Genomic DNA, 27,258 nt, shown 5'->3' with positions numbered 1-27,258 from the left:
CTGTAGTTTTCTGCAAATAGGTTCGTTACTTCTTGAATCACATTTATTCCTAGGTATCTTAATTTTTTTTGCCACAATGGCAAATGGGATTGTTTTTTTAGTTTCTCTTTCTGTGAGTTCATTATTGGTGTATAAGAATGCTCTCCATTACTTAATTTTGTATCCTGCTACCTTGCCAAGTTTGTTTATTAAATCTAGTAGATTCTTGATACAGTCTTTAGGGTTTTCTATGTACAATATAATGTCATCTGCAAAGAATGACAGTGTCACTTCCTCCTTTCCAATTTGGCTCCCTTTAATTTTTTCTTTATGTCTGATTGCTGTGGCTAAGACTTCCAGTACTTTGTTAAATAAAAGTGGCGAAAGTGGGCATCCCTGTCTTGCTCCTGTTATTACTGGAAATGTTTTTAGTTTTTGCCCATTGAGTACAATGTTGGTTGTAGGTTTTTCATATATGCCCTTTATTATGTCAAAATATGATCTCTCTATTTCCACATTGCTGTGCATTTTTATCAGAAATGGGTGCTGAATTTTGTTGAATGCTTTTTCAGAGTCTATTGATATGATCATATGGTTTTTAATCTTTCATTTTGTTTATGTGGTATATCACATTTATTAATTTGTGAATATTGCACCACCCTTGTATACCTGGAATAAATCCCACTGTTCATGGTAAATAATTTTTTTAATGTATTGCTGGATCTGATTTGCTAGGGTTTTTTTTGTTTTTTTTTTAGGATGTTTATCAGAGATATTGGCCTGTGATTTTCTTTCTTTGTAATGTCTTTTTCTGGTTTTAGAATTTGAATTATGCTGGCCTCATAAAATGAATTCAGAAATCTTTCTTCTTCTTCTTCAATTTTTTGGAATAGTTTGAGGAGAAAGGATGTAAATTCTTCTTTAAATGTTCGATAAAACTCCCCCATGAAGCTGTCTGTGCCTGGGTTTTTGTTTGCTGGGAGAGTGTTGATTACATCTTCAATTTCCTTAGTTGTTATTGGTCTGTTCAAGTGTTCTATCTCTTATCGGTTCAGTTTTGGGAGACTATGTGTTTCTGGATATTTGTTTATTTTGCTTAGATTGTCCAATTTGTTGGTGTATAATTCTTAATAGTATTTGTTAATGATCCTTTGTGTTTCTGTGGTGGCAGTTTTTACTTCTCCTCTTTCATTTCTCATTTTGTGTATTTGGGTTCTCTCTCTTTGTTTCTTGGTAAGTCTAGCTAAGGGTCCATCAATCTTGTTTATCTTTTCGAAGAACCAGGTCTTTGTTTCATGATCTTTTGAATCATTTTTTTGGTCTCTATGTCATTTATTTCTGCTCTGATATTTATTATTTTTTCCCTTTACTTGCTCTGGAGTTTTCTGTTTGTTTGCTTTCTAGTTTTTTAAGTTGTAAGGTTAGATATTCAACTAGAAATTTTTTGTGTTTCTTGAGGTAGGCCTGTATTACTATGAACTTCCCTCTCAGAACTGCTTTCACTGTATCCCATAGATTTTGTGTTGTTTTGTGTTCTTTTCATTCGTTTCCAGGAATTTTTTTAATTTCTTCCTTGATCTCCTCGGTAACCCATTCATTGTTTAATAACATGCTATTTAGCCTCCATGTGTTCAAATGTGCTTTCAGGTTCTTGTTGCAGTTGATTTCTAGTTTTTTGTTATTGTGATCTGACAAGATGCTTGATATGATTTCAATCTTCTTGAGCTAGTAGAGACTTTGTGTTTTGTCATGTCGTTCGTTTTTTAGAGTGTTCCATGTGCACTTGAGAGGAATGTGAATTCTGCAATTTTGGGGTGTAATTCTCTATAGATATCTATTAAATCTGTTTGGTCTAGTGCTTCATTTAGAGTCTCTGTTTCCTTGCTAATTTTTTGTCTAGAGTATCTATCCAGTGATGTCAGCCAAGTGTTGAAGTTCCCTGCTATGATTGTGTTGCTGTCGATTTTTTCTTTGAAGTTCTCCAGAAGATATTTAATATATTTTGGTGCTCCTATATTGGGTGCATATATGTTTACCAAGGTTATATCTTCCTTTTGGATAGATCCTTTCAATATTATGTAGTGGCTTTCTTTGTTTCTAGTCTAGCCTTCATTTTGAAATTTACTTTATCAGATATGTGTATTGCTACCCCAGCTTTTTTTGTTTGTTTGTTTGTTTTTTCACCCCTTCACTTTCAACCTGTGTGAGTCTTTTTCTGTGAGGTGGTTTTCTTGTAAACAACATATAGATAAGTCATGCTTTATTATCCAATCAGCTACTCTGTGTCTTTCGATTGGAACATTCAATCCATTTACAGTTAACGTGATTATTGATATGTACTTATTTATTGCCATTTTTATTTATTGTGGTTCTATTTTTCTTCCTATGTCTTCTACTAATTACAGCAGTCTTTTTAACATTTCTTGCATTGGTGGTTTGGTGCTAATATATTCCTTTGTCTTTTTTTTTGTCTTTGAAGCTTTTTATTTCACCCTCTGTTTTGAATGATAGCCTTGCTGGATCGAGTAGTCTTGGATTCAGATCCTTGTTTTTTATTATCTGGATTACTTCATGCCATTCTTTTCTGGCCTGTAATGTTTTTGTTGAGAAGTCAGCTGATAGCCTGAGGGGGGTTTCTTTGCAGGTAACCTGTTGGTTATCTTTTTCTGCCTTTAGGATTCTCTCTTTGTCTTTAATTTTTGGCATTTTAATTATTATGTGTCTTGCTGTGGGCCTGTTTGGGTTCTTCTTTCTTGGGGCTCTCTGTGCTTCGTGAACTTGGATACCTTCTTCCTTCAACAAGTTAGGGATGTTTTCTGTCACTATTTCTTCAAATATATTTTCTAACCCTTGGTCAATATCTTTCTGTCACTATTTCTTCAAATATATTTTCTAACCCTTGGTCAATATCTTTTTCTTCTGGCACTTCTATGATGCGAATATTGTTATGTTTCCAGTTGCGCCACAATTCTCTTAAGCTGCTTTCCTGTTTTTTAATTGTTTTTTCCTTTTGGTTTTCTGATTGGTTGATTTTTTTTCTACCCTGTCTTCTAATTCACTGATCTGGTCCTCTGCTTCCTCTGCTCTGCTGGTTATTGCTTCCAATGTGTTCTTTATTTCTGCTATGTTATTCTTCATTTTTACTTGGTTGGTTTTCAATGTTTCTATATCTTTACCCATGCTGTTGAGCTTCTTACTCATGCTGTTGAGCTTTCTCGAGATCATGGCTCTGAACTCTACCTCTGATAACTTGCTTAAGTACATTTCATTTATCTCACTTTCGGTAGAGTTCATTTGTTCTTTCATTTGGGATTTGTTTCTTTTTTTTCACCAGTTTGGCTAGCAGTGTGTTTTGGAGCCTGCCAAATTTTCCCTGTTGGTTTTGGTGTTCTGCTGTTTGTGGCTCCCTCTACTGGGTTTGTATGAGTGTGGAGGACCTATGTTAAACATCACTGTCAAGTCTTACTTTCCTGGATAGATTTGCAAACCCAGTGAAGGTTTAGTTATTCTCTATCTTTTTGCCTGGAGGCTATTAGTCTCAGGTACTTGATGAGCTTTGGATTGTGGTCCTCAGCTACATGAGAAATCACTCAGGTGTTCAGCATAAGAGGATTTCCAGAGGGTGGGGCAGATGCTGATTGTTAATGAGCCTCAATGTGCATTTCTCTGGCCTAGCTGGGTGGGGCTAAATCTTCAAGGGAAAGGCCCCTGCTTCTCCCCAGAGCACGTGGAAGGAGCAAGATGGCCACTGTCCTGTGTGGCTGTGACTCAGCAAAAATTCTGAGCACTTTCCAAATCCTGAGTGTCCCCATACTGTTTCAGTCCAGTCTGTCCTTCCTTTGCCAGAGCCCAAGGTGAGTGGCTGTAGCTAATTCAGTGCTCTGACCTGGCCTGCTGCGCCGTGGAGCTGGCTTGGGATTTTAACCTCTTTGGAGCTGCTCACAGCTAAAACAGCTGCTGTCTGTGGACTCTCAGCTCCCCTCTCACACTTCTGCTGACGTACCAGGCTTGATTCAGTGTTCTTTTTTTCTGTCCCTGGTTATATAGGTCCTCTCCTGCTGCTCTTCTGTTGATTTTTTTCTGGTAATTTGTCTTTATTTTAGTTGTAATTCCAGTTTGGTCCTGGGAGATGGTCTGTGTAGCTTCCATATACTCTGCTGCCATTTTGGAATCTCTATGCTCTTTACTTTTACATGTACCTTGTACTGTGAAAAACTTGTCAACATACTTTGTAGAAACCTAAAATTGTTGAAACAGTTTTGTGTTACTTGACAAACTATAGACACTGACTGAAAGATTGGTGTAAAAGGTATATGCACAGGAAGCTATATGGAAATCCAAGTTGTATGTTTACTGCCCTTGCTATTTTTAAATGTGCTCAACAATATCATTTTCATTACAATAGTGGAAGGAATGTATCTTTTTGATTTTAAGGAGTTGACTAATTTAAAGTGTGAACCGCTTGAGACAGCGAGGTATTTGTTTATTAATGTGTCACCTAGCTAAACGAGGTTGAATGGGGACATGCAAATCTTCCACATGTATCTTTGAGCCATGTTATTGCTTCCCCTCTGAGGATGTCGCCTAAAATGGGGGATGCTTGCCCATCTAGAAAACTGTGCTTTCTGAGTGGGAGTTGGTAGGGAATCTGGCTGAAGGAGAGAGAGACAGAAGAAAGCAGAAGTGTGCATTCAAGGTTCATGACCTGAATGAACAGAAGCTGTATTGGAAAATCTGGGAACATTTGGGATCTATGGGCTGCAAAAGCATGCATTTCATCTGAATGAAGGGTTAGGAACTAGACTGAGGAGAAACCAATAGCTATGAGTTCAGAGTGAAATAATGAAGCAAGAAAGAAGAAAGGACCCTGACTAGCTCAGTGAAGTTGATTGAGGGCTTCCTTTTTGCTGTTGGTGAAAGAAAAGCTTCACTGTCCTGTTTTCCTTCAGGTCTTTCTTTTTGCAGTACCTCAACTTCTGTGGTTACCGCTGAGTGCTGGGCTTCTCAGAGAGAACCCCTTAAAAAAGAAGCAACTCCAGCTTTCTTGATTGCCATGCCAACAAGAGTTATTTCTTCCACTTTTCTATGTACTCCTGCAGCTTCATGAGTAGTGGAAGAGTCAGGAATACTGAGTCTTGGATCATCTAGCTACAAACATAATCCTAATTGTAAAATCTCAATTTTGTTGGTTTGCTATGGGCTCCTGAGATAATCTTTTTGTTTCATCAGCCATCAGTTTCCTAAGGCAAAACCTTAATCCCTGTTGGAAAACTGACGAAATGGATCTGGAAGTTCAGTGGTGGGACTCATTCTTCCGTGGGTATTGCCTGGTCCAGGAATCCCTGTTCTGTTTATTCAAACAGGGAGTGTTCAGAGTGGTCCTGCTGAGAGAGTTGGCTTACAACAAAGTAATTGCACCATCTATCTCTTTCTGGCGCTTGGGCCTCTGGCAAATTGAAAGTCTTTGTGTTGGATTAGTTTGGAAATTAATCATACATTTATTTTCTCTCCAATTAAATTATTTATATATTTGATTAACGTTTTCACTGCTAGAAAGTCAAATTTTCAATGAAAACATGCCCATTGAATTTCAGGGCAGTTTCATAGGATCAGTCTGTCTATTGAATATTGAGAACTTACTATGTGTTAGTTTTCTTAGCTACCTAGGACTTTGATGAGCAAAGAATGTGTGCTTTTTCCATCCAGTCCCAGGAACATGATGCAAAAAGGGGTAAGTCTGTCTGGACTAACCTCCCCACCCCCACCTTGTTTTAGCCCAGGATTCTGACTTTTATTTTTTCCTACTGCTTTTCGTTCCTACTACTTTTCCTTTTTTCTGGCACTGAAACATATCTCCTTCTGATTTACTTTCTCAGGCTTGAGAGCCACCTTGACTGAGAGGCTCTTCTACCTCGTTAAGGAAGCTTTGAAGTCATCTAGTTGAGGGTGAGCAAGATAATATAGCCTGCAGGCCCACTGCTTGTTTTCGCATGGCTCATGAATTAAGAATGGATTTCACAGTTTTAAATAATAGAAAAAAAGTTTGTTTTTTGAGTATTTCATGACACATGAAACTTTTGTTGTCCATAGATAAACAGCGTGCCCATCATTTACATGCTGTCATGGCTGCTCTTCTGAAACAGTGGCAGAAGGAAGAGGTTGCAACAGAGACCTTTTGACCCAAAAAGCCTAAAATATTTACTATCTGGCATTTTACAGAAAAAGTTTGTGGCACCTGATCTAGTTCATCATCCTGACTCATTGATGTCCAAGCTTTTCATCTCATGGCACACATAAACTAATCACTAAAATTTTGCACTATACCAAACAATATAATTGTTGCTGATCTCACACACACAAAAAAAATATAATGTTGATTTATTCACACTGGACAGCTATTGTTTTGTTGGCTGTTTTTATTTTATTTTTTTAATTTGGCAATCTAGAGGGAAAAAAGGTCAGTGCCCCTTACTAAATGGTCATGTATTGCAAGTTTTAAAAAGTCTTTTGGCATTATCAGTTGAAAATCGCTGCCCTAATTTTACAGATGAGACAGTAAAGTCCCAAATAGGTTAATTGTGCTGTCCAAATGTATGCAGCTCATTAGGAACTGATCTGGATGCATCTTCTGTTGCCCATCATACTCTTCCTACAGTAACAGAAAGTCTGTCCTGAGATAAGCCCACATAAGCACCCATTGCAGAAGCCAAAGCAGTTTTACAAAGTAAATATTTAGGACCAGGCAGGTGTAAAGTCTAGAATTTCTTAGAATTTTAATTTTTACTTGAAATCCAGCTCCAGGAAATATTTTAAGCTAAAATACATTTGAACAACCTAAATAGATAGAAAAATGTCTTTATTTCTTTATAGTAATTGGTTCTGTCCTGTGCTTAGCATTTGGACTGTAAAGACAAGCAAGAAGGACCTGGTCCCTGCTGGCTGAGGTAGTAAAACTCATTTCAAGAAAAAAGAAATTGTGGTTTCCATTCAACTTGGCACTCTAACAATTTCAAAAAATTACAAAAAGCATGTTATATGGAACTCAGGCTCCTCCAAGGGGGCAGAAAGGGAATATTTCCAAGATGCTAACTTTTCTGAAATTGATGTTGCCTCCACTGTCCAATGCAGATCTTTTCTTGTTCCAGTCATGTGGAGACAACACTGGGGTTATATTGCTGATTGACATAGGATTCCCATTGCAGGAATTTTCAGACATTGTCTAAGCTTAGTAGCAGATCCCCAGCACCCTTGTAGGCATCTTCTACCTCTCTGTCACTTGTGGTTATTAGAGCCCATCCAGTGCAATCTTCCAACCTCATGCACCCCTCTGAGTTTTCCTTTCCTGTAGCGGCCAGGCATATACTCAAGGGGCTGGGGAGTTTTTGCTCCTTTTCTACCCCAACCTCTTCCCTCTCCTTCTAGAGTCTGTCTCCTCCAGTGTGTTGGGGAAAACACACAAGAGTCTCTTACTTCACTGGCCATTTTTGGTACCTCCCAGCTGGTCTTCCCAGTTCCCTTGAGTAATTACATCACTTAACTTTGATACCCTCCTTCAGGGTTGGTGTCCAGGTGCTGGCTTTCTGGTGGGGTGTATATGACTTAACTCCAGGGGTATATACCACAGTCTAGCTGCTGGAAACCTGGCCCTTGCATGCTCCATTTCAGGAAGGCCAAGCTTGGTTATCACAGTGGTATCCACTGGGCCACTGGAGCCTCCTGTGTCTGCCTGGCCTATTCTCTCCTGCCGTGTGTGTTCTTCACCCTGTCCTTAGGGGCACCAAGTTTTATCCTTCTACAGTTGCTTCTGTTTTCATCTTTCTACAATGGTGTCCCTGTCTCCCCACTCCCATCCTAACCTGCACCCTGGTGGGTCTTCACTCATCCTTCCAGTTTGACTTTAAATGCCACTTTATTGGAGAAGCTGACCCTAATGCTCCCCATGGATTTGGGATCCCCTGTTAATTGTTTGTATAAAACCTTTGCATTTCCCTTCATGACACCAATTACAACTGTAATTGTATAGTAACTTAAGTCATTATCTGTTTCCTTTAGAAGACTGTAATTTCCATAGGGCAAGGATCACGTCTGTCTGATTCCCCAGCACTGGGCCTGGGTGTGGAGTGGCAGTCTATACAAACATAAATATGTGAGATATGAATGCAATCATATTGTATTTCTTGTATTCTACTCAGCAAAATAGGGTTCACATTTGGATAGCAATACTTTGAATTCTTGATAGTATGTTATTTTAAAGTAATATATTACCTTATATTAAAATCTTATTGTATGGATACTAGGTAAAGCGGAATTAAAAAGATAAGTAAGCCCTGGCCAGTTTGGCTCAGCGGTTAGAGCGTCGACCTGCGGTCCTGAGAGACCCGGGTTCGGTTCCCGCTAAGGGCACGTACTTCGGTTGCAGTTTGTCCCCGGCCCTGGTTGGTCGTGCGGGTGGCAGCCACTCGATGTGTCCCTTCACGTCGATGTTTCTCTCTCTCTCTCCTTCCTCTCTCTCCCTCCCACTCTATCTGTACAAAAAGTGGAAAAATATCCTTGGGTGAGGATAAAAAAAAAAAAAAAAAGATAAGTAAAAGCATCAAAAGTATAATTTCTTTAGTCCACTGAAAGTTTAGTTTGCTGCATGGGTCAAATTATTGAACAGATATTTACTGAGGCTCGTAGTACCAGCGACACTTGTCGATTGCTGAGAATTTGAAACTAAAAGATGTGGGTCCTGGCCTGAAGGAGTTGCTCAGCCCAAATTCTAATTCAGTTTTCCAACTTTATAATTTTTTTTTCTCTGTTGATTTTAGAGAGAGAAGAAGGAATAGGGAGAGAGAGATAGAAACATCCATGAGAGAGAACATTGAATGGCCGCCTCCTGCATGCCCCCCACTGGGGATCAGGCCCACATCCTGGACATGTGCCCTGAACTGGAATCGAACCAGTGACCTCTTGGGGCATGGGTCGATGCTCAACCACTGAGCAACACTGGCCAGGCCACTTTTCCAACTTTAACTTTACCTGCCTCCCTCCTCCCTTCCACTTTACTTTTCCTTTCATGTATATCAATCCAAGGAGCTTTGTTTCCAATAATTTGTAAAAAAGCTGAACCAAAAGAAATTTTTATGGAATGGTTTTATGTGATCATTAATTTCTTCTCCCTGGAAAGGAGAATTCATAGAACCCCTCTGTATTATGTGGTCTTAAGGGCTCAACATCAGCACACATTTGGGAGAACCATGGATGATGTGGATGAACTACAAAAGTGTACCTGAAGCATAAATGTAAAGATTGCATGTTTTCCCTGTGCAGTACATATGTTTTTTTTTTATACTTATGTAGATCAGCTTAACTTTTAACAAACACTAATATTTAGGACAGTTGACTTTTTATAGGAAACTCGCACCTGTTTGCCCTGGGGTTACTACACTAACATGAACCTGAGTGATTCTGGGTAGTTTCCTGGTTGTCTTCAGAGCTTTTGAAAGGATCCTGGCTGTCTCCCTGTGCACTGTGTTGTATTACCCACTCTCTTTGTTCCTCAGGCTTTCTGGGGGCTGCTCAAGGAGAGGAGAATGAATAGTTAATAATAGCTTTTCTCTGCCCTCATTCAGTTTTCAGCTCCAGAGACAGCCCTCCTCACTTGTTTCCCAGCAGCAGCCGGCCACCTAGTGGAGTAACTGGGAAAGGCAGGCTATGATACTGGAATCTTGGGCTCCAGCCCTCAGAGACCCGTCACTGAGGAGCCAGAGCATAGGCAGGAAAGTAATTAAACATTCTGTCACTACTATGCAGCTCATGGGACCCAAGGGAAGCTTTCTTTTATTGCACACAATTTTTAGTGCTGTATTTCTATGTATGTTTGAGAAAGTGTTGGAAAAAATCTTACATTAATGCAAATAAAAATGTGGGGTGAAAGAATAAAATCAACAAGATCAACCTAGTACACAGATTTCCCCAGTAATTCATAATTGGACATTTTAATTATGTTGAAATTAACTTAAATTTGATCCAAATTAAGAACCTTCTGCTCCTCTGGTGCTGCTATAGGTTTCTTGTGTCTTTCAGATGTAGGGCATGTGATATATCTATAAAACAAAAAAGTATTCTAAAACTTTTAATTGTTTAGGAATTCAGGGAAATTCATCTTTATTTTAAAAACCAAATTAATAGGATTATAGGACTGGAAAGAACCTTAGAACTAGGTAATCCATTTCTTTATTTTGTACATGCAGACAGCCAAGATCCTGAGAGTCTGCAGCATTTTGTTAACAATCACCTGGTTCTCATCTCCAGTATCTAAGTTCACTTCTCTGTGATTCTTATTTAAGAAGAAATCCCACTGATTGGAAATAAAGTGTAGTTTGGAAAAGTGCTTTTGGGGCTTTTTTGCTCCTTATTACTGAACTGTGTGTGTGTGTGTGTGTGTGTGTGTGCATGCGTGCGAATGTGTTCTTTTTCTTCAATCAGCTAAGGCTCTATCCTAAGACCTAGAATGCACAAGAGCTGGAGAGTACCTTTGTGGGCATTTAGCCTTGACCCCCACTTGATAGATGAGAAATAACAGAGCCCTAGAGAGGACACATATGGCTTATCCTATTTCACAGCTCTGCTCCACAGATGCCCTATGCAGTACTTTTCTGGGACATTAGGCTTCCTCCAAATACTATCACTTCTGTTAGTTAGGAAGTACACATACACAGGAAATAAGAATAAATTTACTTGAAATATGCTAACTAGAAAAAATAATCTGTAATACAGTAAAGTTATCATGTAGTCTTTAGGGCATTTTTTGCATTCCCTTATTTTGTCTTCGGAAATTAGTAATATGTTTTTATTTAATTTCTCTTTTTGTTTTCGTACCCCAGCATATAAATAATGACCATATTCATGGAGAGAAAAAGGAATTTGTGTGCCGGTGGCTAGATTGTTCAAGAGAGCAGAAACCCTTCAAAGCCCAGTATATGCTGGTAGTGCATATGAGAAGACACACAGGAGAGAAACCTCACAAATGCACTGTAAGTACAAGGGTGGCACAGGCCATCAACTTGAGGGTCACCTCACACCTGTGGGTGTCAGGATTCCTACCATGGGTCCTCTATCATATTCTAAGGGTTGTACATGATGACCCCAGCTCAGGGGTGGTATAGCTGGGTGGCAGGTGCTGTGATAAAAGGGGTGGGGGGGTTGTTAAAGTGGTTTCTGAAATAGAAAGAAAGCAAGAAATGGAGAAAGAATGCGGACAGCTGAGCTTTGGGTGATGATGGATGTGTTCTTGACCTGTACTATCCAATATGGTAACCATAAGCTAGATACACCTGTTGGAGCACTTTTGAGATTTGGCTAGAGCAACCAGGGAACTAATTTTTTTAAATTTGTTTTTAGAAAGTTTAAATATAAATAGCCCCACGTGGCTAGCAGCTACTGCAGTGGACAGTACAGCTTTGCAGAATGACAAGTGGGCAGGTGGTGGCTGGGACACACTGGCTGGCACTGAAAATGAGCACTCAGACACTGTGCCTGCCCCAGTGCTAATGTCCATTGTGTTAGAGGACTTGGAGGGCAAAAGCCAGCTATGATTTAAAAAGCTTAAGTTAACTTTTGAAAAATATAACCTATATGGCTTAAGAGTTTTCCTGTCCCTCCTAGTCTGTTCTCATAGCCAAGTATAGACCTATCCACAATTAGGCTGGGACTCCTAGTGAGGCTAGGCCTTCTTTCACTGGGCACTGCTCAGCCTTGATACTTTACATCTTAAAGGCCCTTTATAAACATGATCAAGTTCTATTCCTTTGTGTGGACACAAAGCCATATAATTAACTTTGTGCTGAATCGGAAGTCAGTAGGAATTTGAGGAGATCAGCGAGCAGATAATGAAACTCATTGTCTGCACTGAGAGGTCTCTTAAGAAAAAAAACTCCAGGACTTTTACTAGCACTGAAAATGCTGTCTCTCAAACTGCACCAAACCCTGTCTGAAATCCCAGGAAATGTAGTTTAGTGGACTTTTGTTCCTTGATTTTGAAAAGCTGCTGACCCTCAAAACATTAGTCTTTGTCAATTTGAGAGAATGTTAAGCATGAGCTGTTATTGTGTGGAGTAATCCAGATTTACCTGTTGTCTTCAGTTTGAAGGTTGCACAAAGGCCTACTCGAGACTAGAAAACTTGAAAACACACTTGAGATCTCACACTGGAGAGAAACCATATGTCTGTGAGCATGAAGGTTGCAACAAAGCTTTCTCAAATGCTTCTGATCGTGCCAAGCACCAAAACAGAACACATTCCAACGAGGTAAGGCTCCCCTGTCAGACACACTTGGGGCCCAGAGGTTATAGGTAAAAACAATGTACCTTCACTGGGACTGTACCTGGAGATGTGAGCCTGTTCCATTCTATTTCCTCTTGACTTTTCCCAACATGAGTGAGCACTGATACTGCAGGTGAGGGCTTGAGGCTTTTGAGGTAGGGCTGAAAAAAGCCTGCTTTGGAGAGTAATGCAGATGAAGAAGGAACTTCTTAAAACCCCTGACAAACAGGTTCCACTTTTTTCAGGACTGCCACCTACTGGTCAAACAGCAGAAGCATTTAACTTTGAATTCTGTCTACTTGCTAGGCCCAGAATAGGATGAATCCATGAAAAAGATGACCCTGTGATTCTGAAGCAACATGTTGACAGCTGACAGTAGCTTTCCACTAAAACAGCCATTTTTTATTTGTTTTCTTCAGGTGGTATCTTCAAATGCATTATATCAAAAAAAAAGAGAAACCAGCCTTGGCTAAATATGATATCCAGACATTCTAAATTCCAGTCGATCTTGGAAATTATTCTCAGAAACTCAGAATGGTTTCTAGTCAGTTATTTAAGAAAACCTATTGAGTAAAGCTTCATGGTTAATGGTTGGATCCTGTTGTGTTGCCGTTATTTTTAGGTAGTTATCCCTTCAAAATTTCAGAGGAGCATAAGAATGAAAATTATTTCAGATTCATTTTGCTTTCATTTTAATGCATGCCTACTTGCAGACCTCCAACTTCTTGAAGATCTAGCTCAAATTCTGACTCCTCTGTGAACCTTCTCTTGACTGAATCCAGAGATTAACAAAAAGGCTTTTACAGAGCAAAAACATCTCTAACGAGATCAACCATACTCTAAAAAGCACACTCATATAAACTAACCACCTGCAGATTCACATACTCACTCTCTTTTTGAACAAGGTCATGGTGGAATAAGGAAATGACATTTGGAATCTCTTAACTGATCAACTGAAGATATATTAAAACATGCTGCATCTCCTTTTTATATGTCAACAATGCTTTTACCATGTGCAATAGTTGGTGTAATCTGCTACACTTGTTTTGTACAGTTTTAAGGAGTCTAGAATAGGCAAATCCACAAAGACATAAAATAAATTAGGAGTTATTAGAGGCTGGAAGTGGGGATAGAGGTGAAGGTTAATAGGTACAGGGTTTCTTTTTAGGATGGTGAAAATATTCTGGAGTTTGATAATGGTAATGTTTACACAACATTGTGAATGTACTAAATGACATTGAATTATGCAACTTAAAATGATTATTTTTATAGTTGGAATTCTATCTCTACTTAAAATGTTTTAGGGGATTTGATTAACTGAACTTAGAATTTGATGTATTCAACTACATTTAATATATTTAAGTATAATTTTGACTGGAAACTTAGAGGGTATTTATTTTAGGCCAAGGTTCTCTCCTGTTATGGAGAAATTTGGGTTGTGTGTATGTTAGGATAAGCAGTGCATACATATAAACATACTACTCAGTTTTCTACCTTTTCAGGGACTTTAAAACATGTACACATTTAGGTTTTCTTTAACTAAGTATGTTATAGTTGAGCTTCTATTCTTCTGTGAGGTAAAAGGCGACCTGCTGAATGAGAGATTAATATCTGATGTGAGATTAGAAGGTATCTTGGTTAATAATATCTTTACCAAGGTTGAGCAATTATTTAAATAATTAAAATTTTTTTAAATTATAGTTGACATATATTATATTAGATTCATGTATAAAAAATAGCGATTAGACATTACAAAATGATTCCCCAATAAGTCTAATACCCATTTGACACCAAAGTTGAGTAAATTACCTAAAGGAATTATTAACATTGATAATAAACACATAAATAATATTTTATTCACAAACATGAAAATTATTTTTCTCTATTCTTTATGCAAGGCTTATCCTTGCATGTGAATGATGGATAGCTTCAGATACACCAAAATTAAGTTTGTCCAGGAAATCCAGTTTTGCATAATCTCACAATCCTAATTAAATCTAGATGTCATCTCTCATTTTTTTGCTTTGTACCTTCATTGATTTATTAAACGAATATCGATAGCTAATGTGGCAAACACTTTGCTATTGTAGATGCAGCAAGGAATACTGGACTGGAATAGGAAGGCAGTAATTCTCATTTGAGGAAGCTAGCTCCTCCCAAAGCCACCCAAAGAAGTTTCCTTGAGCTCTGATTTGGTTGTATCTCCCTTTCCATAAAGTTTCAATGGCTCCCTCTTTCCTGTAGGAAATGTTAGACTCCTTAATCTTATACCTGCTCTTACCTGGCCCAAGCCTGCTCTCGCAGTCTTGACCTTTTATCATCATGACCATGAATGGACCCTTCCTGAAAACCTATGCTTGAACAAACATGCCCACATGCATGAAGTGGTCCTGCTACTGGATCTTCGCTCAGGATACTTCTTTTTTTGCATCCTCTTGCCCTCATTTTTATCCCTTAGAATCTTGTCCTTCTTTCAAGTCCAACTACAATGCCTTCTCCTAATAAAAGCTCTCTTTATTGAGCACTTATTATGTGCAACCCATTGTGGTAAGCACTTAGTACATATACCTTATCTTATTTAACCCTTCCTGGTAGGCTGGGCATTATACTCAAATATATAAATTTAATGCTTCCCATGATCATCCTAACTAAAAGATGATTTCCCCCTTTTCCCACATCCCTCTGTAGCAAGCACACTTTGCATTGTCGGTAATCACATACAGTCTTATTTTTCTTACCACATTTTATAATCTTTGAGATTAATATCTGTTGTACATAACTTTGGTTCAGAGAGTCTTGCATATAGCAGGGATCATTAAATGTATATTAAATTTTTATTTGGGTAAATTTTACAAAGTTAAGTGCAAAAAGTATCAATTGCTTTTGCAAAGTACCTTTCAGTACAGTGAATCAAAAAAGGTACTGGCCTTGCCAAGAGTGAAGCATCCAGGACAGGAAATGCAGGTACCTCAAAAGAGAAAGTCTGACAGTGTTTATCTTTGCCTACAGTTATATTTTATTTCGGTCATTGATGACAAAATTTGGGGCCAAGCTACATAATTGAGCTAATGTGTTTTGTTGTGAAGCTGAAGTTTCCTGAACTTGTGTTCATACGGATTTTTGCAGGTGGTAATGTATGTGTCCACATACAGGACACCTGGGCACACATGTATGTGCTGTTCCTGGAAATGCAAGAGTTGACAAATATTTGTAGACTCATTCCACTTACAGCTGTGTCCTCATTTCCAAGTGAATCCATAGTATCCACATGCATATATTTATGGGAAGAATAGCTCTCCAAACATGTAATGTTGGCCTGGCTTTGTGCTTCCTGCCTCTCCCTCCTACCCTCACCTGATCCCCATATACCTGTCACATGTATCACAGTCTGTCTTCTGTTGAAGCAGCCTGTCGTAGCAGTGCACTGAGCATGCCCAGGGTTGTTGTTAGAGTATTATAAGGTAATAGCACTAATAATCAGAGCCATTCTTCTGGGCCTAATGCATAGAATTTGATGTGCTTATTTCATATATATATGTGTGTATGTGTATATATATATACACACATACACACATATGCTGCAAATCATCAGAGCTGCTGAGTAGAAGTAATTCATAGTTAATGGAGATCCATTCTACCCAGAGAATTTCAAATTTGGAGGTGAAGTTTATCTCTTAGGATTATTTTCATAATCCTTGCTTCACTACATTAGGACCTTTCATCATTATTTTAGGTAGCACTCCATCTGTTCTTGGGCTTTTAGTAAAAATGCATCTTTTAGACACATACACTCTATAAGATAGGGCATCTTTTTAAATGCAGTGGATACATTATATTGATCATGCTTTTTATGACTATTGTTTACCTAAGAGCTCATCTTCTGGTATGTATACATAGATATACGTATATACTCATATAAGCATCCATGAGTATATTTCAAGCCAAGTAAGCAAATTCATAATTCTGATGTTGGTCATGAATATAATGCCAGCAGTTTTGTAATTTGAGAAAATATTCAGCTATTATAAGTCATATTATTTTTTATGACTGTATCGGTAGGCTTGATCACTAGTCCACATAGAAAACAAAATTAATATGAAATAATTTATAGACTTTAATACTCAGGAGCAGAGCCTAGACCAGGAATCGTCATCTCCAGGACACCATCCATTAGCCCTTTTCAGTTTATGAGTGAGCTTTCATGGAATGTCTAACAGGGCTTTACAACTTTGAGGATCAGAAAGGTTCTGGATATTCTGAGCCCTGACCATCCCCACAGTGTTGTAATACTACCAAAAGGAACATATTTTAGTGATACCTAACATGGAAGAATCTGTAGGCAATTTTTTTTGTGCCTAAGTATAAAAAGCACATTTCCTTTTTTTAATTTAATTTTTATTTTTTTTATAATCCTCACTTGAGGACATTTTTTTTTTTTTTGCATTTATTTCAGATCTCCCTCAGATAGAGGGAGAGAGGGAGGAAGAGTGAGAGAGAAAGATCGATGTGAGAGAGACACATCAAGTGGTTGCCACCCACACAACCCCAACCGGAGCCAGGGACAAACTGTAACTGAGGTACGTGCCCTTAGTGGGAACCGAACCTGGCACTATCAGGTTCGCAGGCCAACACTCTAACCACTGAGCCAAACCGGCCAGGGCTAAAAAAAAAGCACAAGGGGGTAGAGTGATATTAGATCTGAGAACTAGGATGTCCATATGAAATTTTTCACACAAGCTTTCCTTAAAGGTATATAACATTCTTATTAAATGATGGGTGTCTTTTATGCCTTCTTCTGTCATCATCATCACCATCAATGTCATCATCAAATAGTTATTCAGCACTTCCTGTGACACCACGATTCTTCTTTCTACTAAAAGAATAAACATTTTCAAGATTATAAATGCAATTTATATATTATTAGCTCTCCCTGACCACTCTCTAAAACAGTAATGTCTTAAAGCCAGATTATTTAGATCTTGGACAGTGTTCAAATGGCCTTTATATCATTTAGAAGTATTTGAATACCTCAAAGCTTTGTGAAAGTGCATTTAAAGAATTAAAAATATAAAGTGCAACCACTAAAGACTGTAGGGCTTTCATAAAAATATATTGTTTCATTCTCATGGCATTTGGCAGAAACCATATGTGTGCAAAATCCCAGGCTGCACTAAGCGCTACACAGACCCAAGCTCCCTCCGGAAACACGTGAAGACAGTGCATGGCCCAGAGGCTCATGTCACCAAGAAGCAGCGTGGGGATATACATCCTCGACCCCCACCATCACGAGATTCCAGCAGCCATTCACAGTCCAGGTCACCTGGCCGACAGATTCAGGGAGGCCTTGGTGAGCAGAAGGACCTCAGCAACACTACCTCAAAGCGGGAGGAATGCCTCCAAGTGAAAACGGTCAAGGCGGAGAAGCCCATGGTATGTCATTCACTTTCTTTCTGATTTGCTTTACTCAGAGTAGCTCTGCATAGAATAACTGCTCTTAAAAGAATTTCAGGGTTTCCTGAATGGTTTTTAAATTAGATCTGCAGCCATACCACCTTGTGTCAGATAGAAAGACACAATTACCTACGTTTTCAGTGTAATGTAGAAAATCATTCATTGGGTCTTTCTGTAAACAGGTTTTCTGTTGTCTTTGTCCTGGTGACCCCAAGATAAATAAGCCATTGCCCCTATTTTTAGGGATTTATAATCTAGTGGGATATGCAGATCAAAAAATATATATGTGTGTGTGTGTGTGTGTGTGTGTGTGTGTATAAAACAAATGTAACAGTGTGATGGGGCTTTAACACATATCTGTGTAAGAAAATTCAAGAGGGGAGCTAACCACCAGTGCAACTCGAGGATGAAGTGGTGGGGGAGGCAGAGGCAGAGATGGCTGCCAAGTTCAGCGCTCAGACAGGGAAAGAAGCAGGCAGATCCTGGCGTAGCCAAGCACCAGCCATGGGACCCCAGGGCATTGTGTAGTAGTTCAAAGGGGTGAGGATATAAAGAGTTATGCTTCTCTGTTGACTTTTTAGAAAAGACAACTTTAGTTCCAAATGGTTTGGTAGACCATTTTCATAGTGATGCCTGAACCAAGGAGGTGGAGAGCAAGGGAGGAGGGAATGAAAGATCATCAGCAAAAATCTTTATGGTTTGGTGATGAATAGGATCTATGGATTATGCTACTGTTAAAGCTTCTGTCGAACTTCATTGTGCTTTATATAGGATGTGCCATAATAAAACATCTAAGATTTTCCAAAATACAACAAGAAAAATTAAAAGAGTAGCTTTGTATTTGGCCATATGTTTAATGGAGTCAGCGCTGCAAAAGTGTTGGATTGTAGTCTGTCACTGTGGATGGAGGCTGAGGAACGGTACTAGATAGAAGTTACTTAGACTTCCAGAGGCATGTAAGTGATCTGGCAGGCAAATGTATACTCAGTTCAAGGAAGCATTTTCTTAAAATTAGAAAAATCCAGCAATTGGATGGACACTTATGAATTCTGAATGAATGTCACTATGCAGCAGTATGGACAGGAAATAATGTGCTATATGCAATTCTAGATTTAATGGACTAGAATTTAATGGACTTACTGAATTTTAATGACTTATTCAGTTTGTCGTTGAACTCTTACAAGTCTTAATGACATTAAGTTTAGCCACAAATAATGCAAATAATGAAGATTTATCATTATTTTCTAATGGGTAGCCATACTTTGCTTTTAAAAAGCACCTTAGTAAAAAGTTTATTTATATATTATGACTGATCACTGTACTTTAACCAGGTCATAAATTGTGTTTTGTATACTTTTTCTTGGGAGTACATATCAACTTCCTAAAATAAAGTCCACCTGTATAATAATTGTGCAGAACATTCAACAATTTATCCTCAAGTGTTTAATGAAACAAGGAATGTGAATTTGTGGTCTCTTAGATTATATCGTCAAAAGACAATGATTTATGTTGTTAAGACATCCTAAGAACCCAGAATCTCTTGTACCTTAATATATATTTCTGGTTCAAGAAAACTTGTCATCTCCTCTCCAAACACCCATTATTTAAAAAGAAAATAGGTAGAAATAAAACTTTATAGCAGTTTGGTTAAGTGACATCTGAGATGTCACAAGATGTAAAATATTTTATAAAGTAACTAAATCATAGAAACATAGGGCCGGAAGGGATCACAGAGGCTGAGATTAGTAGGCCCCATGCTTTATGGGTGAGGAAACTGAGGCTCATTGTTATCAGTGAGTTAATCAAATTTTCATAGGAGACTTATGTACACACACTTTTGGATATAAGTAAATGTCTTCATAGACATTTATTAATCACATGAGATTTACATTTCTAATATTCTTTCTGTAAAAATCTATCTTTGATTTGATTGTCATGCTAAAAATTAAATTATTTTTTCTCTTTTCTTATTAATCCAACATCCCTTCTGTGTAATGCTCCTAAATGTCTTGTTCTTACTTCCTAAGGACAGTGGGTAATAAGGTGAGGGAATTTTGGCTTCTCTGCTCTTTTTATTCTGTTTCATCTTAACATTTAATTTTTATTCATTTCATTTTTCTGTAGTTTTTGTGCTTTGTGATTCCTTTGATAGATAGCATTGCTCAGATATGTTTGAAACATAGAAGCACTGCATTTTGAACATTTCGCTTGTAGAAATGTGGAGTTAAATGGTGAAATTCATTGTTTTATTTGTCTAGGTTTTCATAATAAATCACTCTGGGGCCAACCAAGCAGATGTTCTCAAAGACTATTTAATTACCGTATTGAGTAGTGTAAATCTAGACCAGACATGCACCACCTTCTTTGAGGAAGATCAGTATATGTTTTTTTGTTAGCAATTTAATAAGTATTTAAATGTCTGAGCCCCTTTAAGCAGTTTTCTAACTCCAAGTGCATTTGTGCCTTCTTCCATGCCCTGTGGAAGCATGTATCTGCATGTGCTTGTGTACATATACACAGTTTCACATACACACACACTCTGACTTGACAATCCAGAAAAAAGGGCATCAAAAGCCCTGGCTGCTCCGAGAACCTTGGAACAGGAGCAAGTGGTCTGGCATGCAAGACTGCTGAAGCAAAAACTTAATCAAGTCTTCATGAACGTATGATCAAATTTGTGTTTCTTACTTTGTTCTGCTTGGTTGCCCAGGTCAGACTCAGTGTATCATGTGGCACTCAATAAGTGTTCATTTGCTTGGGTGTATGTACTGTGGTTGCAGAAAAAGTATAACTTGTGTCTCAAACTCCATCCTGACAGCACTGTGTATTCCACTTAGGATGACAGTGGTCTTTAGTTATTTTTCCCCAGGGACCTTTAGCTCTTTTGGCTGCTGCCAGGCTGCAGTGGTTAGAGTAACACTGGAAAGGTGCTCAAGAGAGGAATGAAGTTGCTCTGTGCCAGGAAAAATGGCTAGTCACACCATTGACTTTGTGACTTTGGGCATTCACTCAGCTTCTCAGAACATTCCTTTTCTCATCTGCACAAAAAATGTTAGGCTGTTTAACAACCAGGGCATCAGGGGAATTTTTGATAGAATAGTTCTAAGTTGTGTGGACAGCTCATTACAAGCCATTTTATGTGATGCTCCCTAGATACATGGACAGGGAGCTTTCTACCCCCCATTTGCAGGAGCCCATGGAGGGGCCTCTCCCTGACTGAGAACCAGTGGACTATTAGGTTCCCATCTAGTTGCAAAATTGTCTTACACAGTCCACTTGGTTTAGGTTAGGGCAGTTTTGCCTACTTGTCCTAGTAAAATGCTAAGGGCACATCAGATTCAAAGTGGCTGCAACTTGAAGGCTTTTGCACCTCTAGCTACTTAGAATCTAAGTGATTGAAGTTTTACTTTTACAGCTGCCTTTACTCACACCCTACTTGGGGTTCTGTAAAGTGGGAAAATATAGAAGGAAGGGGAGAGATTACAAAGAGCTTAGGAAACCATCCCTGAGCCGCTTGGAGGATCTTTTGTTGGGGAGGAGGTAGTGTGTGCTTATGGAGTATGTCTTCCATGTATATAAGCCCAGCACAATGACCCCAAGGACTAATGCCAGCTAGGATAATCATCGCTAATGATCTCTGAGCCAATCAGTTACTATTACCCAGGCCCCAGTCTTTTTTTTTTTTTTTTTAAACAACACTTAGTGTGCTCTCAGGGCTTCACAGTTAATTCTCACAACAATCTCTGAGATAAATAACTTGTCCTTATTTTACAGATAAAGAAGCTGGGGTTTAGAGTGGCTAAGTAATTTGCCCAAAGAATAAAATCATGGAAGTGGGATTAGAACCCAGGAGATGTGTTTGCAGAGTTGGCATTTTGGACAGGGTTCCATGGTTGTTATCATATTCACACCACTTCTGGCCCTCCCTGCTTTCTATTGCTCCTCACTGCGTATCCACCTGGTGGTCCATCAGTCATTGTGGTTGAGGGAAGCCACCTCCATTTGTCAGAACTTGGTTCTCATTCAGTCCACTGAGTGTCCTGCACGTCTTGATCTGCATCATCTCTCATTATTTGCTTTCTTTCCTGTAACATTTCTTTTCTTTTCTCTTGACCCCAAAAGACATCTCAGCCAAGCCCTGGTGGTCAGTCTTCATGCAGCAGCCAACAGTCCCCCATCAGCAACTATTCCAACAGTGGGCTCGACCTTCCTTTGAGCGAAGGAAGTGGTGTGGGAGACCTCAGTGCCATCGACGAAACCCCAGTCATGGACTCAACTATTTCCACTGCAACCACAGCCCTTGCTCTGCAAGCTAGGAGAAACCCAGCAGGGACCAAATGGATGGAGCATGTAAAACTAGAAAGGCTCAAACAAGTGAATGGAATGCTTCCACGACTGAACCCCATCCTACCCCCCAAGCCCCCTGCAGTCTCTCCTTTTATAGGAAATGGTGAGTTCTGTGTCAGACTTCGTATCTGTTCAGGACTTTTGGTTCTTTTAAATTCAGCCATAGTACCATGAGAGGAACCGGGCCCTTGGTTTTATGTTTGCTAACTTTTCCACCAGTCTTAAATTATGCTGCAATCATACATATTAAAACAAAAAGTAAAACTGTGCAGGACTCATATTCTGATATTGGAATCATAACTATTTGACCAGGTGAAGAAATCCCAGCAGCAGAGGCATCTGTGGTCAGCACCTGTCTCTTGTTTCTACATCTAAAAGTAGGAGGTTACAAGCCACCTTACTGATGTTTGTCCAGTTCAGGGAAAGGCCAGCAACCTTTTGCACTGTCACCCCAAGTCAGTCAGTTTTTGCCCCTGAGATAACACTGACTGCCTGGAGCACATCACAAGGGTGAACATTTTGTGTTACAGTTTCATAGGATGTCACAGGAATCTTTGAGTGTGGACATGAAATCCTGGAATGCCTTTGGCCTGTCGACATGCCTATAACTTCAGTGCTGTGTATACATCCTGGGCTTTTCATTCTGCCCTTGCATTAGGCCTGTGGGAACTTAATTGATCCAGGCAGTCCTTACTGTTTTGTTTAACCAAGTGTCCCAGAACCTTGCCTGTGAGTTTGTAAGTACAGTTTTACTGGCTTTTAGCCACACCTACTCCTTCAGTGTGGCCTGTGGCTCTTTGGTACTTCATCGTAGAGGTGGGTAGTCATCATAGAGACTGCCTGAAGTGGGGAACTGAAAACAGTTACTACCTAGCCCTTTTACTTTTTGCTGAGGCCTGTTATAAATCATTCTGAAATAAATTCATCTCTCTCACATTTTCTTTCTAGGTACCCAGCCCGGTAACAGCTGCAGTTTGGGTGGGCCAATGACCCTCCTCCCAAACAGAAACGACTTTTCTGGGGTGGATGTCACCATGCTGAACATGCTCAACAGGAGGGACAGCAGCACCAGCACCATCAGCTCGGCATACTTGAGCAGCCGCCGCTCCTCGGGCATTTCCCCCTGCTTCTCAAGCCGGAGGTCCAGTGAGGCATCTCAGGCTGAGGGTCGGCCCCAGAATGTGAGTGTGGCCGACTCCTATGACCCCATCTCCACTGATGCCTCGCGCAGGTCCAGCGAGGCCAGCCAGTGCGATGGCCTGCCCAGCCTGCTCAGCCTCACACCAGCCCAGCAATATCGCTTGAAAGCCAAGTATGCTGCTGCCACCGGTGGGCCACCACCCACACCGCTGCCCAACATGGAAAGGATGAGTCTGAAGACCAGGATGGCCCTGCTTGGGGATGATAGGGAGTCCACGGGGGCCCTGCCCCCTGTCCACCCTCCCCGGAGATGTAGCGACGGGGGAGCCCACAGTTATAGCCGGAGGCCGCTGCTGCCCCAGGATGCACTGGGCCACAGTGTGAGAAGAGCCAGCGACCCTGTGAGGATGGTCTCAGAGAACCTCTCCCTGCCTAGGGTACAGCGTTTCAGTAGCCTAAACAGCTTCAACCCTCCAGTTTTGCCTCCATCTCTGGAAAAGCGTAACTTAGTGCTTCAGAATTACACACGGCTGGAGGGTGCCCAGTCCCGCCATTTCCACTCATCTCCTTGTCCTCCGAGCATTACCGAGAACGTTACCCTGGAGTCCTTGACCATGGACACTGATATGAACCTGAGTGATGAGGACTTCTTACCTGATGATGTGGTACAGTATTTAAATTCCCAGAGCCAGGCTGGATATGACCAGCACTTCCAGAGCTCCCTCTCTGATGACTGCACAGTTCCCCATGGGCCCAGCTTGGGGAGTGGGCATGGTGACTTTGACCAGCCTGGACTGTCAGATAGCCACGCCAGCCAGCAGTACCATGAGCTGGACCAGCCCTGCCCTGAAGCCAGCAAAGCTGACCTGCCCATTCAGTGGAATGAGGTCAGCTCTGGCAGCGCTGACCTGTCCTCCTCCAGGCTGAAATGTAGCCAGCGGTCCACAGCGCAGCCAGCTCGAGCCTTTGGGTTATATAACAACATGAGTGCCCACCCACAGAATCTCTTGGGGAATGGGGCTGGCCCAGCCGGGATCTATCAGACCCTTGGGGAACACTGCAGCACCTATGGTGGGCCAGAGCACTTGACGGTACACAGTGGTGGGACTGGTGCTAACAGAAATGTCTTCCATGAACCTCCCTATAAGGTCCAACAGTATGGGAACTGCCCCAACAGGCAGCCTGGGGCCCCCGGCTTGCTCGACGGTGCCTGTGGTGCTGGGATTCAAGTGGCAAAGCTGAGAAGTACCACCATGCAAGGGAATGGGAGCCAGCAGGATTTTGGCCTGTCAGTGGTGCCCAATGAGTCAGCTGGCAGCACAGTGAATGGCACGCCAGCCCGATACCCAGTGGTACAGGGATACTTGGCTCACCAAATACTCAGTGACAGCGTGCACCACCAGGGAGCAGGCCGACCAGGACAGCAGATGCTAGGGCAGGTTAGCGCTACCTCACATATCAGTGTATGTCAAGGGCCAGAGAGCAGCCTACCAGGGCCTCCCTTGGCAGCTGTCAGGGACTACCAGCCATATGCTGGCTATGGAGGTAGCAGGCGCCAGGCTGTGCTGAGGGGCAGCCCCGCTTCACAGCCAGGACAGCACAGTGACACAAGTCAGACCTGCAGGGTCAATGGCATCAAGATGGAAATACAAGGGCAACCCCATCAACTCTGTTCTAATGTGCAGAGTTACTCTGGTCAGTTCTATGACCAAACCATTGGCTTCAGTCAGCAAGATATAAAAACTGGTTCATTCTCTATTTCAGAAGCCAACTGCCTGCTACAGGGGGCCAGCACCGAAAACTCTGAATTACTTTCCCCAGGTGCTAACCAGGTGACAAGCACAGTTGACAGCCATGACCTGGAAGGGGTGCAGATTGATTTTGATGCGATCATAGATGATGGGGACCATGGCAGCTTGATGTCAGGAGCCCTGAGCCCAAGTATCATTCAGAACCTTTCCCATAGCTCCTCCCGTCTCACGACGCCACGAACGTCCGTCCCATTGCCAGCACTGTCTGTGAGCACCACCAACATGGCCATTGGGGACATGAGTTCTTTGCTGACCTCCCTTGCAGAAGAAAGCAAATTCCTTGCAGTTATGCAATAGGCGCTAGGAAAAAAGGACTGCCAATGAACATGAAACTTCAGGAGTTTAAAAGATTAAATTGAGTCCGTTTTTTGCTGGTTTGTTTTTTTAGTTCTCTATGTATTTTAGCAATCTCATCTCACCTAACTGGGATGTGTTTCAAGTATATTCCTTTTATGGAAAAGAACTCTGAAAAACCCTAAAGTATTCTAGGGAGAAACTGTCTTCCATTTCAGTTTGAATCAGTATTGTTACACTCGAAACACCCCCTTTTTAAGAAAAACTGTAAGTCTGCCCCTTTGTTAGTAAACCAGTATAAATGTGCGACGTGCATGTTTTTTTCTTTTTAAAGAGAGGTCAGATGAAAGGATGGGGCATGCTTCTCTGTTACTCAGAGAAAATAGGAGTTGGTATGCTGTTGACTAAGGGGTTAACTCCACCTTTTAAATTTTCCTTTACATATGCTCGTTTGTTTTGTTTTGTTTTGTTTTGTTTTTTAATTCCCACATTAGGCACAAGAGTGGATAGCGAGTTTAAGAATCTTTTGTGGATGAATTGTCGCATAGGTCACAGATTTTTGACATGCTCCCCACCCCTAATTCAGTTCAGGGCATACTTTTGACAGTTGCCACAAGTGGAAATTTGGGGGTCTTTAAATTAGTTTGCTCACAGTTTGGGTTTTAAATTCTTCCTGTCCATAGTGTGCTTTTGTGGGGTACATCTGTATGGTCAGTTCTCAGTTATCTACTTTGCCTCCTCTCCTTCTTTCTTCATCAACATTCGGTGCCATTTAGCATTCCAGTGAGAGGGGGAAAGCCAATTGATGACTCTCAAACACTCTCAAACACGATGCTTCTTCCTTCTGTTCTGGTAAGAAGTTAGGTAGATTGTAGATTGAAGCTGTTGGGTAGAATTAGTTTGGGGAATATTTGTGGGTTTGCTGTATTTGTTGATTAGTTCCATCTTTTACCATTATCATAAGTAACTGAGAATTGATTGTATGTAGTTCTAAGTATATAGGGACTTAAACAATCTCATAGCTGGCTGTCATTAACATGTGTTAATCCCACTATAGTGAAGGACTGCTTGTATTGTAAGCACCCTATTTTCAGAGGTTTATAAAATTTAGTTGTAACGGAAAAAGCTCACATACAATGACAATTGGAATAAATTGCTTGACCATTTTTGCTATGTGAGAGACTAGGTAGGATGTTTAGTAGCTGTATGGATGCTTTTTTATACCTTATCTGTTAAATGCTGCATCCATTTAAGAAGTTAAATGTTCTATGCAGTTAGTCCTTAATGTGGGCTTAATCTGTCTTTGTTTTGGATTAAAACATTTAAAAAGTGCAGCTACTTCCCGTGTTCAGTGATACACATAAAAATCATACTATGTGTGCACAGAGTACATGGATTATCCAGCATTTTACTTTTAAAAGTAAAAATAGTTTACATAAGAATATGTAAACTATTAAAATATTAACACTTGAAGCTATCTGTTGTATTTCTTCCCATTGATCCTGGAGTTGGATTTGTCCAAAGTGACTCATGGTTTAATTGTGTCTTTTCCCCTTTATTCCTGCCATTTAAATTAGCATTAGAAAGGCAAAAGCAGGTACAATAAAGTATTAGATAATAGAATGTTAGGACCAGCCCATTTTTCTCATATTTATGTTCTTTCATTTGGGCCAAGAATATCAGCATAGAGGTAAATAAGACTATTGGGTTTGTTTTCAACTGGATGTTCCTGAGATCAGCAGAATAATGCTGAGATTTCTCCTTCACATTTTACCATCCTCCCACATGCAGCACCTTCTTTTCAAAGGATGCATCTGCTTTGGAACAGAGTCCAGAAGGAAAAAAGAGCTACTCATCTGAGCTCAGTACAGTCAAATCTTGACCACTTTTCAATGGGAAAAACAAGGCTTTTTCTGTGTTCATCAAGCAG

The 27,258-nt window shown here is 40.3% G+C and overlaps 1 protein-coding gene across 2 annotated transcripts in view; it reads left to right on the top strand.

The window, feature by feature from the left end:
- The window catches only part of GLI3 (GLI family zinc finger 3), a 337,975-nt gene extending 312,212 nt beyond the window's left edge, over positions 1 to 25,763 (top strand). The window contains exons 10-14 of one of the 2 annotated variants that reach the window (XM_036246667.1): positions 10,848 to 10,997; positions 12,106 to 12,270; positions 17,425 to 17,715; positions 21,859 to 22,186; positions 23,032 to 25,763. In XM_036246667.1, coding sequence (XP_036102560.1) covers positions 10,848 to 10,997; positions 12,106 to 12,270; positions 17,425 to 17,715; positions 21,859 to 22,186; positions 23,032 to 25,331 — 3,234 coding nt within the window. In that variant the 3' untranslated portion in view covers positions 25,332 to 25,763. The remainder of the gene's footprint in view (positions 1 to 10,847; positions 10,998 to 12,105; positions 12,271 to 17,424; positions 17,716 to 21,858; positions 22,187 to 23,031) is intronic. The other variant, XM_036246666.1, reaches the window with a different exon arrangement.
- The last annotated feature ends 1,495 nt before the right edge of the window (positions 25,764 to 27,258 follow it).

This window comes from Molossus molossus, unplaced genomic scaffold, assembly GCF_014108415.1.
Source record: "Molossus molossus isolate mMolMol1 unplaced genomic scaffold, mMolMol1.p scaffold_m16_p_7, whole genome shotgun sequence".
Lineage (NCBI taxonomy): Eukaryota > Metazoa > Chordata > Mammalia > Chiroptera > Molossidae > Molossus > Molossus molossus.
This window is presented reverse-complemented; position numbering and strand designations above follow the sequence as displayed.